This window comes from Giraffa tippelskirchi, chromosome 10 (genome assembly GCF_054371585.1).
Source record: "Giraffa tippelskirchi isolate mGirTip1 chromosome 10, T2T-mGirTip1v1.2.pri, whole genome shotgun sequence".
In the NCBI taxonomy this organism is placed as follows: Eukaryota; Metazoa; Chordata; class Mammalia; order Artiodactyla; family Giraffidae; genus Giraffa; species Giraffa tippelskirchi.
In genome coordinates, this window is record NC_137284.1 from 22,510,221 (window position 1) to 22,522,503 (window position 12,283).

Sequence of the window (12,283 nt, forward strand, 5' to 3'; positions counted from 1 at the left end):
AATGCTGTAAAGAACAATATTGCATAAGAACCTGGAATGTTAGGTCCATGAATCAAGGTAACTTGGAAGAGGTCATACAGGAGATGGCAAGAGTGAACATTGACATTTTAGGAATCAGCGAACTAAAATAGACTGGAATGGGCGAATTTAACTCAGATGACTATTATATCTACTACTGTGGGCAAGAATCCCTTAGAAGAAATGGAATAGCCCTCATAGTCAACAAAAGAGTTGAAAATGCAGTACTTGGGTGCAATCTCAAAAACGACAGAATGATCTCTGTTCGTTTCCAAGGCAAACCATTCAATATCACAGTAATCCAAGTCTATGCCCCGACCAGTAATGCTGAAGTAACTAAAGTTGAATGGTTCTATGAAGACCTAGAAGACCTTCTAGAACTAACACCCCAAAAAGATGTCCTTTTCATCATAGGGGACTAGAATGCAAAAGTAGGAAGTCAAGAAACATCTGGAGTAACAGGAAAATTTTGCCTTGGAGTACAAAATGAAGCAGGGTAAAGGGTAACAGAGTTTTGCCAAGAGAATGCACTGGTCATAGCAAACACCCTCTTCCAACAACACAAGAGACGACTCTACACATGGACATCACCAGATGGTCAATACTGAAATCAGATTGATTATATTCTTTGATTAGATCTCCTGGAGATGGGAAAGGATTACCCACTCCATTATTCTGGCCTGGAGAATTCCATGGACTGTAGAGTCCATGTGGTCATAAAGAGTTGGACACAACTGAGCTACTTTGACAACATATTGTTTGCAGCCAAAGATGGAGAAGCTCTATACAGTCAGCAAAAACAAGACCGGGAGCTGACTGTGGCTCAGATCGTGAACTCCTTATTGCCAAATTCTGATTGAAATTGAAGAAAGTAGGGAAAACCACTAGACCATTCAGGTATGACCTAAAAAAAAAAATCCCTTACAATTATACAGTGGAAGTGACAAATAGATTCAAGGGATTAGATCTGATAGAGTGCCTGAAGAACTATGGACAGAGGTTCTGACATTGTATAGGAGGCAGTGATCAAGACCATCCCCAAGAAAAAGAAATACAAAAAAGCAAAATGGTTGTCTGAGAAGGCCTTACAAATAGCTGAGAAAAGAAGAGAAGCTAAAGGCAAAGGAGAAAAGGAAAGATATACCCATTTGAATGTTGAGTTCCAAAGAATAGCAAGGAGAGATAAGAAAGCCTTCCTCAGGGATCAGTGCAAAGAAATAGAGGAAAATAACAGAATGGGAAAGACTAGAGACCTCTTCAAGAAAACTAGAGATACCAAGGAAATATTTCATGCAAGGATGGGCACAATAAAGGACAGAAATGGTGTGGACCTAACAGAAGCAGAAGATATTAAGAAGAGGTGGCAAGAATACACAGAAGAACTATACAAAAAAGATCTTAGGACCCAGATAACTAGGATGGTGTGATCACTCACCTAGAGCCAGGCATCCTGGAATGCGAAATCAAGTGGGCCTTAGGAAGCATCACTATGAACAAAGCTAGTGGAGGTGATAGAATTCCAGTTGAGCTATTTCAAATCCTAAAAGATGATGCTGTGAAAGTACTGCACTCAATATGCCAGCAAAGTTGGAAAACTCAGCATCATCTGGTCCCATGAATGATGGTAAATAGATGGGGAACAATGGAAACAGGGACAGACTTTATTTCTGGGGGCTCCAGAATCACTGCAGATGGTGACTGTAGTCATGAAATTAAAAGACGCTTGCTCCTTGGAAGAAAAGCTGTGACCAACCTGGACAGCATAGTAAAAAAGCAGAGACTTTACTTTGCCAACAAAGGTCCATCTAGTCAAAGCTATGGTTTTTCCAGTAGCCATGTATGGATGTGAGAGTTGGACTATAAAGAAAGCTGAGCGCCGAAGAATTGGTGCTTTTGAACTGTGGTGTTGCAGAAGACTCTTGAGAGTCCCTTGGATTGCAAGGAGACCAAACCAGTCCATCATAAAGGAGATCAGTCCTGAGTAGTCATTGGAAGGACTGATGCTGAGCTGAAACTCCAATACTTTGGCCATCTGATGTAAAGAACTGACTCATTGGAAAAGACCCTGATGCTGGGAAAGATTGAAGGCAGAAAGAGAAGGGGACGACAGAGGATGAGGTGATTGGATGGCATCACTGACTCGATGCACGTGAGTTTGAGGAAGCTCTGGGATTTCGTGATGGACAGGGACGCCTGGCGTGCTGTAGTCCATGGGGTCGCACAGAGTCAGACGTGATTGAGTGACTGAACTGAACAGAAATGAACTGAACTGGTCACAGTGTTATGGGCTGCATTTTGCCCCTCCCCCCAATTTATATATTGGAGTCTTAACTCCTAGTACCTTAGAATGTGACTGAATTTGGAAGTAGTCTTTAAAGAGAGAAGTTCAAATGAGGTCATTTTAAGGCCCTAATCCATTATGACTAGTGCCCTTATAAGAAGAGGAGATAGGGTGCAAATAACAGGCACAGAGGGAATGTGAAGACACAGGAAGGAGATAGCCATCTGAATCCAAGGAGAGAGGCCTTAGAAGAAATGACCCCACTGACACCGTAATCTTAGATTCTTGTCTCTAGAATTGTGAGAAAAATAAATATCTGCTGTTTAAACCAGGCAGCCTGTGGTATTTTGTTATGGCAGCTCTAAGCCAACTAATATAGACGGTAAATAATGGCAAACTTTGGACTAGAAGCCAGGTCTGCTGAGTGTGTGTCCTCAGACCTTTACATGGCCACATCCAGCTGATCCATTTGGTACTCTCTCCACCACCCACTGCTGAGGAGGACAGTGACAATGACAGCAGCAGCTAACCCATATACAGTGCCTATTAGGTTCCATGCACTCCTCTCAGTATTTTACGTACAATGGCTCATTTAATTCTCCTAACAGCCCTGTGAAGTAAGTACTATTATTTTACCATTTTTATATTTTACAGATTAGGAAACTGAAACACAAAGAGATTGAGCAACTTGCCCAAGGTCATATGACAACTTAGTGGTGGTGCTGGGATTCGGGCCCAGATGGTCTGCTCCAGGAACATGTCCCCTACCATTAGGCTATTCTCCAGTGCTATGTCAACAAGCTAAGCCAGAGGCATTTTCAAAGATGAGAGGTAGGGATGGCATTTCGAGGCCTCACGGGTTTGCTTTCCTTCAGCCCCTAGCTATAGATATACCCATCCCAGTCTGAAGTAGCTCAGCAGAGGCATTTTAAAAAAAAAAGTGAATTTGAAAGTGAAACAACCAAACCACTTCTACCAAATCAGTTTGCGGTTAAAGACATAGGTTAGAATCTTTTCTCTACCACTTACCAGCTGAGTGATTTGTGGTTTATGGAATCAGTCTGAACTCCAGTTTTTCCTTCTGGAAACATAGTAAGTGATTAATAAACACAGCTCTTGTTAGGTAAGCGAAATGACTATGCCCAAAGGCTCTCTCCTCTGTGAAACTTTGCCCAGTGTCTCATCCTAGTGTGTCCAAATTGATTGCTTGCTCCACTGGCTCTCAAGGGAAGTTGCCTGCATTTCTATCTGACACTTAATTTGTCCTTCCTTGTATCATAGACGTTGATGACACACCTATCCATCCACGCATCCACTCAGTAAAATTGTACCAAGCATTTTCCATGTCCCAGTGCTATGCCAGGCACCAGGAGTTCACAGGTGGATACAATAAGGCCCCAGCCTTGCAGATCTTGGGCTTTTGGGGAAACTCAGGACTGAATGTTCCCAATAGGTAGTGGCACTATAATAATAATAATAATAATAATAATAATAACAGTAAAGCTTTACAATTATACTGTATTACAATATTTATCACAGGAAAAACCACTTTGTTTACTTTCTAGACATTTATTTTATGGTTTAGAACTATTTTAGTAGAATGGAGGAGACATAATTCTTTCAATCCTTTTCCAATTTAACCTCCAAAGGTTTGGTTTGGCAACAGATACATTAAGGAATAATTGCAAGTTCAGTTCAGTTCAGTCACTCAGTAGTGTCCGACTCTCTGCGACCCCATGAATTGCAGCACGCCAGGCCTCTCTGTCCATCACCAACTCCCGGAGTCTACCCAAACCCATGTTCATCGAGTCGGCGATGCCATCCAACCATCTCATCCTCTGTTGTCCCCTTCTCCTCCCACCCCCAATCCTACCCAGCATTAGGGTCTTTTCCAATGAGTCAACCCTTCGCATGAGGTGGCCAAAGTATTGGAGCTTCAGCTTCAACATCAGACCTTCCAATGAACACCCAGGATTGATCTCCTTTAGGATGGATTGATTGGATCTCCTTGCAGTCCAAGGGACTCTCAAGAGTCTTCTCCAACACCACAGTTCAAAAGCATCAATTCTGCGGCAAATAATTGCAAAGACTGTATTAAGTCCTGGGCTAGAAGAAGCCCTAGTGTTTTCTGGAAACTGAGGTAGGAGAGCCCCATTGCCCCAGTGGACTCCCAAGGGCAGAAGCTAAGTCTTCACCTAGCTTCATATCTGTCCTTCAGGCTGAATAGAGGTTAGGTGTCAGCTGCTTCAGTGGAGTTCACAAAAGGGCATGGGGAGCGCGGATGGGGGCTCCTCCCAATCCACCTGAGCGATGGAACTCATATATTTTTTCTTTTGCTGAGGAAACAGAGCCCCGGAGGTGAAAGAGACTCGCCCAAGATCACAGGAACAGAGGGGCAAATGTTTTAATAGTTGACATTTATTGGTTCCTTCTTATGTCAAACATTGGCTAAGGGGCTTTACATGCTTTATTTCGTTTAATCCTTCTGACAATTCTGTGAAATAGGTACCCTCGTTTTCTCCATTTCACAGATGTTGAAATTGAGGTAAAGTTAAGAGACAGTTTCACAAGGCCATCTAGCTATTAAACAGCCAAGTCCCGATTTGCACTCGGCAGATGGTGGTTGACGTTGGAATAACAGCCAGATCCTGGACCTGTACTAGCGGCAGGATGAGGCATGCGGACAGGTGGACACCTACCTGGGCAAGCAAGCAGTGCACAGCCTTGGCCAGCAGCCCTTAGCACCCGGCGGGGGCGGGGCGTGGGCGGGGCCTCCGACTCAGTTCTCCACTAGCCTTCCTGGCGGCGCGAGAGTTCCGCCCCCAGCCGAGAGGAGGACAGGGATTGGCTCTTTCGAGGCCGATTGACGGTGCAGGGCTCGAGCCAGGGACGCGGTGGAGGCGGAGTCACAGAAGGAAGTGGGAGTAGAGACGGCTCGAGGCGGGCTGGCCAGCGGGCCGCCGGCGCCACTTTGTCGAGTCGACGCCGCCACTGGGGAGATGGAGGGACCGGGACTGGGCTCGCAGGTGAGTGCGGTTGGCGCAAGCGTCTCAGGGGCCCGACGGGTGGCCGAGGCGATGAAGAGATGGAGGGCTTGGGTGTGAGGTAGCTCCCAGAGGGGCCTCAGGGAGCGGAGGGGCAGGGTCCAGGGAGGGGGAAGCCTGGAAACGCCGAGAATGATGCAGGGAATTCTCTCCGAGGCGACCGGGAAGAAAAGGCGAAGACATAGGAGTGCCATACCGGCTCTCCCGCATCCACCTTAGGGCTGGGACCGCTGTGGGTCCTGGGAGGGGAGGGAAGCCGTTCCTGGAAGAGGTGTCAGGTGACACACCTGAGTTGGACCAGCCCTTCGTGACCTTGGCCTGAAGTCTGTGAGGTTCTATTCATTTCTTTTTCGGCCGAGGCGCCTGGGAACCTGCCTTCGCCCCACCCAACCCTGTTCTAGCTCCCTGTTTCGATATCCTTGCTTACTCCTTGAAAGATCTGAGGCTGTTTGTTTAGGCCAGAGAAAGCGGGGTGGAGAGGGAGGTGCGTGATAGCTATCTGCAAAATCCCAAAGGACTCTGTGTGTGGTGGAGGTCGTGCTGGAAGCCAGATGTAGTTTCAGAAAGCAGAAGGGGCCAATGGGGAGTGACAGTAGGTACATGTTAGCCCCAGGAGAACTAGATTTTTGTCCTTTTTGTTTATGGTCCTGACTGGCATATTATAGCTGTTTACTTAATATTTGTTGAATATATGAAAAATACTCAGGTTCAGCCAGAGTCTAGTGAATTCTTAGCATATATATGCCAAATGCTTTTGTGTGCATTATTTAATTACAGAATTGAAGCATCCTTAAGAAGGTGATAGAATCCCCATTTACAGATGAGAAAACGGAAGCTGTCTCTGGCTGGAGTGAATTGGGTAGTAGATTTTTGTGTCCCTAAGTGGGGTTCAAGCAGTTTGAGATGACTGGCTTAGCTGGCCTCTCTAAAAAAAAATTCTTTGCCATCTTGAGAATGTTCCTCATGCTCCCCCTTTCCCTCTGTTCTTTCAGCAAGCTGATGTAAGATTAAGTGAGGGACAAAACAGGAGGGAAGTTGTCAAATGTTCTTGCATTTTGATAGAATAAAAAAGGTTTGGAAGCAGACCAGATATTACAAAAGAGTGTAGAACCTTCACATGGAAACTGTCTTGTTTGTTTGTTTTTTTCCCCCTTAGAGTTTCAAGGAAAAGTTAGTAGGAGTAATTATCATATCTTAATTACTACCACTCATTTACAGAAGCCTTTAAGTGCTTAAAATTCATTACCTGGTGCTTCAGGAAAGATTGCCCTGCTTGAATTCCCCGCCACATGGAGGGAGAGCATGATTCAGAGGTTGAGATTAAGTGGAACAAGGTAGAGATCATTGTTGTTGTTAATAATAATTGCTATTAACTTTTTCAATAGTAACCTAAAGATCTTACCTGTATACGATGCTCTACAGTTTGAAAAATACTTCCGTATTCTTAATTCTCACTGTGACTCTGTGAGGTGGGGAGGGATTGTTACTACAGTTTTAAAGATTAGAATTAGGCTCAAAAAGTTGGGAGTCATGGAATTTCCCTGGTGGTCCAGTGGTTAGGACTCTGTGCTTTCGCTGCCGTGGCTCAGGTTCATTCCCTGGTTGGGGAACTGAGGATCCTGCAAGCTTTGTGGTGAGACCAAAAAAAAAGGAGGAGTCATTTGTTAAAAGTCAAATAGCTGCTAAGTGACAGAGCCAAGACCTCATTTGTCCTCCCAGGGGTTAAGTATTGTTACAGGTGCTGGAGATTAATTGATGAACAAAACAGACAAGAACATTCCTGCTCTGGTTGGATTTGGTTCCTCTGATTCCAGCTGAAAGGTTTTTACTAGAATTTGCCTTTACTCTCTGGCCCCCAGTTTCCTCTCTTGACCTCATTTTTTATTAATACTGCTTTCTTGCTCAATCAACCAAAGCCACACTGGCCCCAAGGCCTTTGTACTTACTATTCGCTCTATCTGGAAAACTCTTTTCTCATATATTTACATGGCTTACTCCCTCCACTTTTGTAAGGTCTTCACACAGATGTCACGGCAATGTTGGCAGGCCCTCCCCATCATAACCACTATCAGCAACATTCCCTAGCCTCCTTCCTTCCTTCATATTTCTTCTCAGCATTTAATGTCATTAACATACTCTGTAAATAATTGCCCAGTGAATAAACTTGGATACTTAACTCTGTTAATGCAGAGTACTTGTTAATGCCATGAGAAATTTTAATGGCTATCTGTCGATCTCTCTTTCTGCCTTTGTTTTATTTGATAATCGTCAGGATTTTGTGGAGAAGGCAATGGCAACCCACTCCAGTACTCTTGCCTGGAAAGTCCCATGGGTGGGGAGCCTGGTAGGCTGCAGTCCATGGGGTCGCTGAGAGTTGGACACAACTGAGCGACTTCACATTCACTTTTCACTTTCATGCACTGGAGAAGGAAATGGCAACCCACTCCAGTGTTCTTGCCTGGAGAATCCCAGGGACGGTGGAGCCTGGTGGGCTGCCGTCTATGGGGTCGCACAGAGTCGTACATGACTGAAGCAACTTAGCAGCAGCAGCAGCAGCAGGATTTTGAGCTTCATGGGAGTTTAAATACAGTTTGCTAGATCTTGGTTTTCTCTTTAGTTAATTAACTTTAATGGTACTTATGTACTATTTAGAAAAAGTAATTGGATTCAAGATATCTCCATATGAGAAATACCTCTTATATCTTAACTGTGTTCCAGTCATCTACTACTGTGTAACAAATCATCCCAAATCATAGCAGTCAGGATTTTGGCCAGGGCAAAGCAGAGATAGTTTGTTTCTGTTCCACCATGTCTGGAGCCTCTGCTGGAAAAACTTGTCACCTGGGATGACTCAGGCTGGTATCATTTGGCGGTATCCTCAGTCACATGTCATGATGATTTTGAGCAGGGACACCTGCACGTGGCCTGGGCCTCTGGACAGCATGGCAGCTGGCTTCTAAGAGTGAATATTTCAAGAGACAGAGGAAGCTGCCGGTTTCTGAGGCCTGAGCCTGCCGAGTATCACTGGCCGAGTGTCACTTCTGTGGTATTTTATTATTGAAGTAGTCAAAGAGCTCAGATTTGAGAGGGAGGGACGTAGATTCTTTCCTCTTGATGGAGAAGTATCAAAGAACTTGGGGACTTTGTTATAATAATCACCACAGATGTATTCATAGCTGTCTTATAGAATCTTATTCTGCTTTTTCTGCTCCTGGTGGAGGAGACTATTCAGATAGCTACAAGTCTTTTTTTTTTATATCCCTGCCCCCCCTTTTCTTTTTCTTATTTTGGACTGTGTCTGTTGTGGTCAGGGCCATATCAAGGTGTTTCTCGAACAGTGACTGACACATAGTAGGCATTCAAGAAACACCTGGTGAATGAATGAATGGATTGTAGCAAGAATTTTGTCTTACTCATCCTTTATCCCTAATTACCTAGTACCCTCTTTAGTATATTCAGTTCAGTCGCTCGGTCGTGTCCGACTCTTCACGACCCCATGAATCGCAGCACGCCAGGCCTCCCTGTCCATCACCAACTCCCGGAGTTCACCCAAACCCATGTCCATCGAGTCAGTGATGCCATCCAACCATCTCATCCTCTGTAGTCCCATTCTCCTCCTGCCACCAATCCTTCCCAGCATCAGGGTCTTTTCCACTGAGTCATCTCTTCGCATGAGGTGGCCAAGGTACTGGAGTTTCAGCTTCAACATCAGTCCTTCCAGTGAGCACCCAGGACTGATCTCTTTTAGGATGGACTGGTTGAATCTTCTTGCAGTCCAAGGGACTCTCAAGAGTCTTCTCCAACACCACAGTTCAAAAGCATCAATTCTTCAGCACTCAGCTTTCTTCAGCGTCCAACTCTCACATCCATACATGACCACTGGAAAAACCATAGCCTTGACTAGACGGACCTTTGTTGGCAAAGTAATGTCTGTGCTTTTAAATATGCTATCTAGGTTGGTCATAAGCTTTCTTCCAAGGAGTAAGTGTCTTTTAATTTCATGGCTGCAGTCACCATCAGCAGTGATCTTGGAGCCCAAAAAAATAAAGTCTGACACTGTTTCCACTGTTTCCCCATCTACTTCCCATGAAGTGATGGGACCAGATGCCATGATCTTAGTTTTCTGAACGTTGAGCTTTAAGCCAACTTTTTCACTCTCCTCTTTCACTTTCATCAAGAGGCTCTTTAGTTCCTCCTCACTTTCTGCCACAAGGGTGGTGTCATCTGCATATCTGAGGTTATTGATATTTCTCCCAGCAATCTTGATTCCAGCTTGTGTTTCTTCCATCCCAGCGTTTCTCATGATGTACTCTGCATATAAGTTAAATAAGCAGGGTGATAATATACAGCCTTGACATACTCCTTTTCCTATTTGGAACCAGTCTGTTGTTCCATGTCCAGTTCTAACTGTTGCTTCCTGACCTGCATACAGGTTTCTCAAGCGACAGGTCAGATGGTCTGGTATTCCCATATCTTTCAGAATTATCCACAGTTTATTGTGATCTACACAGTCAGAGGCTTTGGCCTAGTCAATAAAGCAGAAATAGATGTTTTTCTGGAACTCTCTTGCTTTTTCGATGATCCAGGGGATGTTGGCAATTTGATCTGTGATTCCTCTGCCTTTTCTAAAACCAGCTTGAACATCTGGAAGTTCACGGTTCACGTATTGCTGAAGCCTGGCTTGGAGAATTTTGAGCATTACTTTACTAGCGTGTGAGATGAGTGCAATTGTGCGGTAGTTTGAGCATTCTTTGGCATTGCCTTTCTTTGGGATTGGAATGAAAACTGACCTTTTCCAGTCCTGTGGCCACTGCTGAATTTTCCAGATTTGCTGGCAGATCGAGTGTAGCACTTTCACAGCATCACCTTTGAGGATTAGTAGGTGTTCTTTACATTTCTCTGAGTGAATGATTAATGAAAACTCTTATGAGTTTGCTGTTGTCATAAGAATTTGCTCAGTCTATTCTGTTAGCTTAATATTGTAGGCAGCCATATAGCAGTTAGGCTTCCACTGCCACGAAGGGTATTTGTTTATGCGGTGATGCCTTTACCAGTACACCTGCTCTTCTTAGAACCGTAAACATGGATTTGGAGATAACTTTACAGCTACATTGATCTCCTCCTTTCATTTTACAAATGTAGAAACTGAAGCCCCAAATCAGGTAGATGATTAGCTACCATCATACAGCCAACCTGAAATCTGAGACTTGGACCTTGTTCTCAAGGAGATTACCTTTCAACATGGTAAAAAGGAAACAACTAGAGAATACTTAAAAAAAACATTTTATTTGCTAGCCAGCAAGTAATTTCTGAGAAGGATGTAGGATTTTGACAAACTTTGCTTTAACCTTTGTGTTGGGACTACATGGTTGTTTTCTGTAAACATTTTATGTGACTGTCCCTGAAGTTAACCTCTCCCCAAAGCAGGTCATCTCCTTTCTCACCTGTAGGTCTTACGGCAGAATTTTGAGAGGGAATAATATCTAGAGCAAAGAAGATAGCTTACAGCTGTGTCCTCTAAGCTTTTTTGATCATGCAGTCTTGTCAGTAAAGCAGTTTTGGGCTTGCACCCCTAGAGTAAACCACCCCGCAATGTGAAAAGCAGAAATTAAGGTTTTCATTGTTGTAAAATGTCCTGTATTGTGAGATTAAGGGAATGATGAGAGGCACGTGCACTGCACGCTGGCTGGAAGCTCAGGCCTCCAGCTGCAGAGTCCAGATCATCCAGATACTACTGACTGCAGTTTGCTGTCCCTTGTTGGCCCCTGACCAGTTAACTTACATGTTAACAGGGACGATCCTGGGCCATGTGGTGAGCTGGGACATAAAAAGTTCAGCTCCCTCTGTTTGATGTACCTGGGGCCTGGGAGAAGGAGCCAGTCTCCAAATCCATATTATCATGTTATTACCGGATTTGACAGTATGTTTCTAAATTGTACTCATAAGTGAATAGCTCAGTATATACTCATGGTAAGGTTTTGAATTAAAAATACTAATTATAAGTCTGCTTCAGATCAGCCTTTTTGATAATTTGAAAATTTTTTTGGAGGAAGCCTGACCTTTTGTTAGATCAGATTAGACCTTCTCTGTTTCACTTCTTGCGGCCAGTGAAGAGCACCTGTTATGACAAGTGTCAGCTCTGCCATTTTCTTGTTTGCTTGTACTTATATCAGTACTACTGTTATTATTTCAGTTCATCGTTTCTTTGGAGTAATCAGTGTAAGCCACTTGCTTACTTTGGGAAGGATAGTTTTAAAATTAGTTAGTAGTTTAAAATTAGGTAATATACCTTGAAAATTACTTAGCCTGATGAATACTGCAATATGGTGATGGTCCCATTGTAACCTCTCTGGGTGTGGACTTTTACACGGCTCCCAAGTTACCTTGTAAACAGACCATGAGGTGTGACCTGCTTGATATACAGATCACGTGAGTCTTCCAGGACTAAAAACTCGTAAAAGCTTAAAGAAGACAAATTTATAAACTTTTGTGGCTTTCCCTCCCCACTTTCTAAAAAATACAGAAGTCATTATAATAGCAGCTTTAACATTTTCTTCTGTTACTGAATGGGTCACTTTGGAGACCGTTGGCTTTGAAACCAGGCTTTGAGTTTATGTAATCATCTTTAGCTTTTATTATGATTTGGATTTAGGCAAAAACGACATGAACACAGGTACCTCCTGTTGTCTACTCTTGGTCACCAATTTTTGCCACGACATCACATACTGCTTCAGTTATCACTTGAAGTATCTCTTTGTCTCTGACTTAGCTGCCCCATTAGACTTAAGCTCCTAGAGGATATGCACTGATGTCTTGTGTTCTAACATAATGCTTTGCATGTCATAAAAACACAGTAATTAATTGCTGAATAAACTGTTCATAATAAATGCTCTTTATATTGAAATGTGTAATCCTCCTCAACTTTCTGCATGAAAAGTGA

The 12,283-nt window shown here is 43.7% G+C and overlaps 1 protein-coding gene across 4 annotated transcripts in view; it reads left to right on the forward strand.

Annotated features, from left to right (window-relative positions):
- ZDHHC13 (zDHHC palmitoyltransferase 13) overlaps window positions 1-12,283 on the forward strand; it is a 184,324-nt gene that overhangs the window by 127,442 nt on the left and 44,599 nt on the right. For 2 of the 4 annotated variants that reach the window (XM_081533721.1, XM_081533723.1), the window contains exon 1: window positions 5,208-5,325. The exons of 1 other annotated variant lie outside the window; for it this stretch is intronic. In XM_081533721.1, the coding sequence (XP_081389847.1) occupies window positions 5,299-5,325 (27 nt within the window). In that variant the 5' untranslated portion in view covers window positions 5,208-5,298. Of the gene's footprint in view, window positions 1-5,207; window positions 5,326-6,561; window positions 6,678-12,283 lie in introns of those variants that run through there. One more of the 4 variants, XM_081533722.1, reaches the window with a different exon arrangement.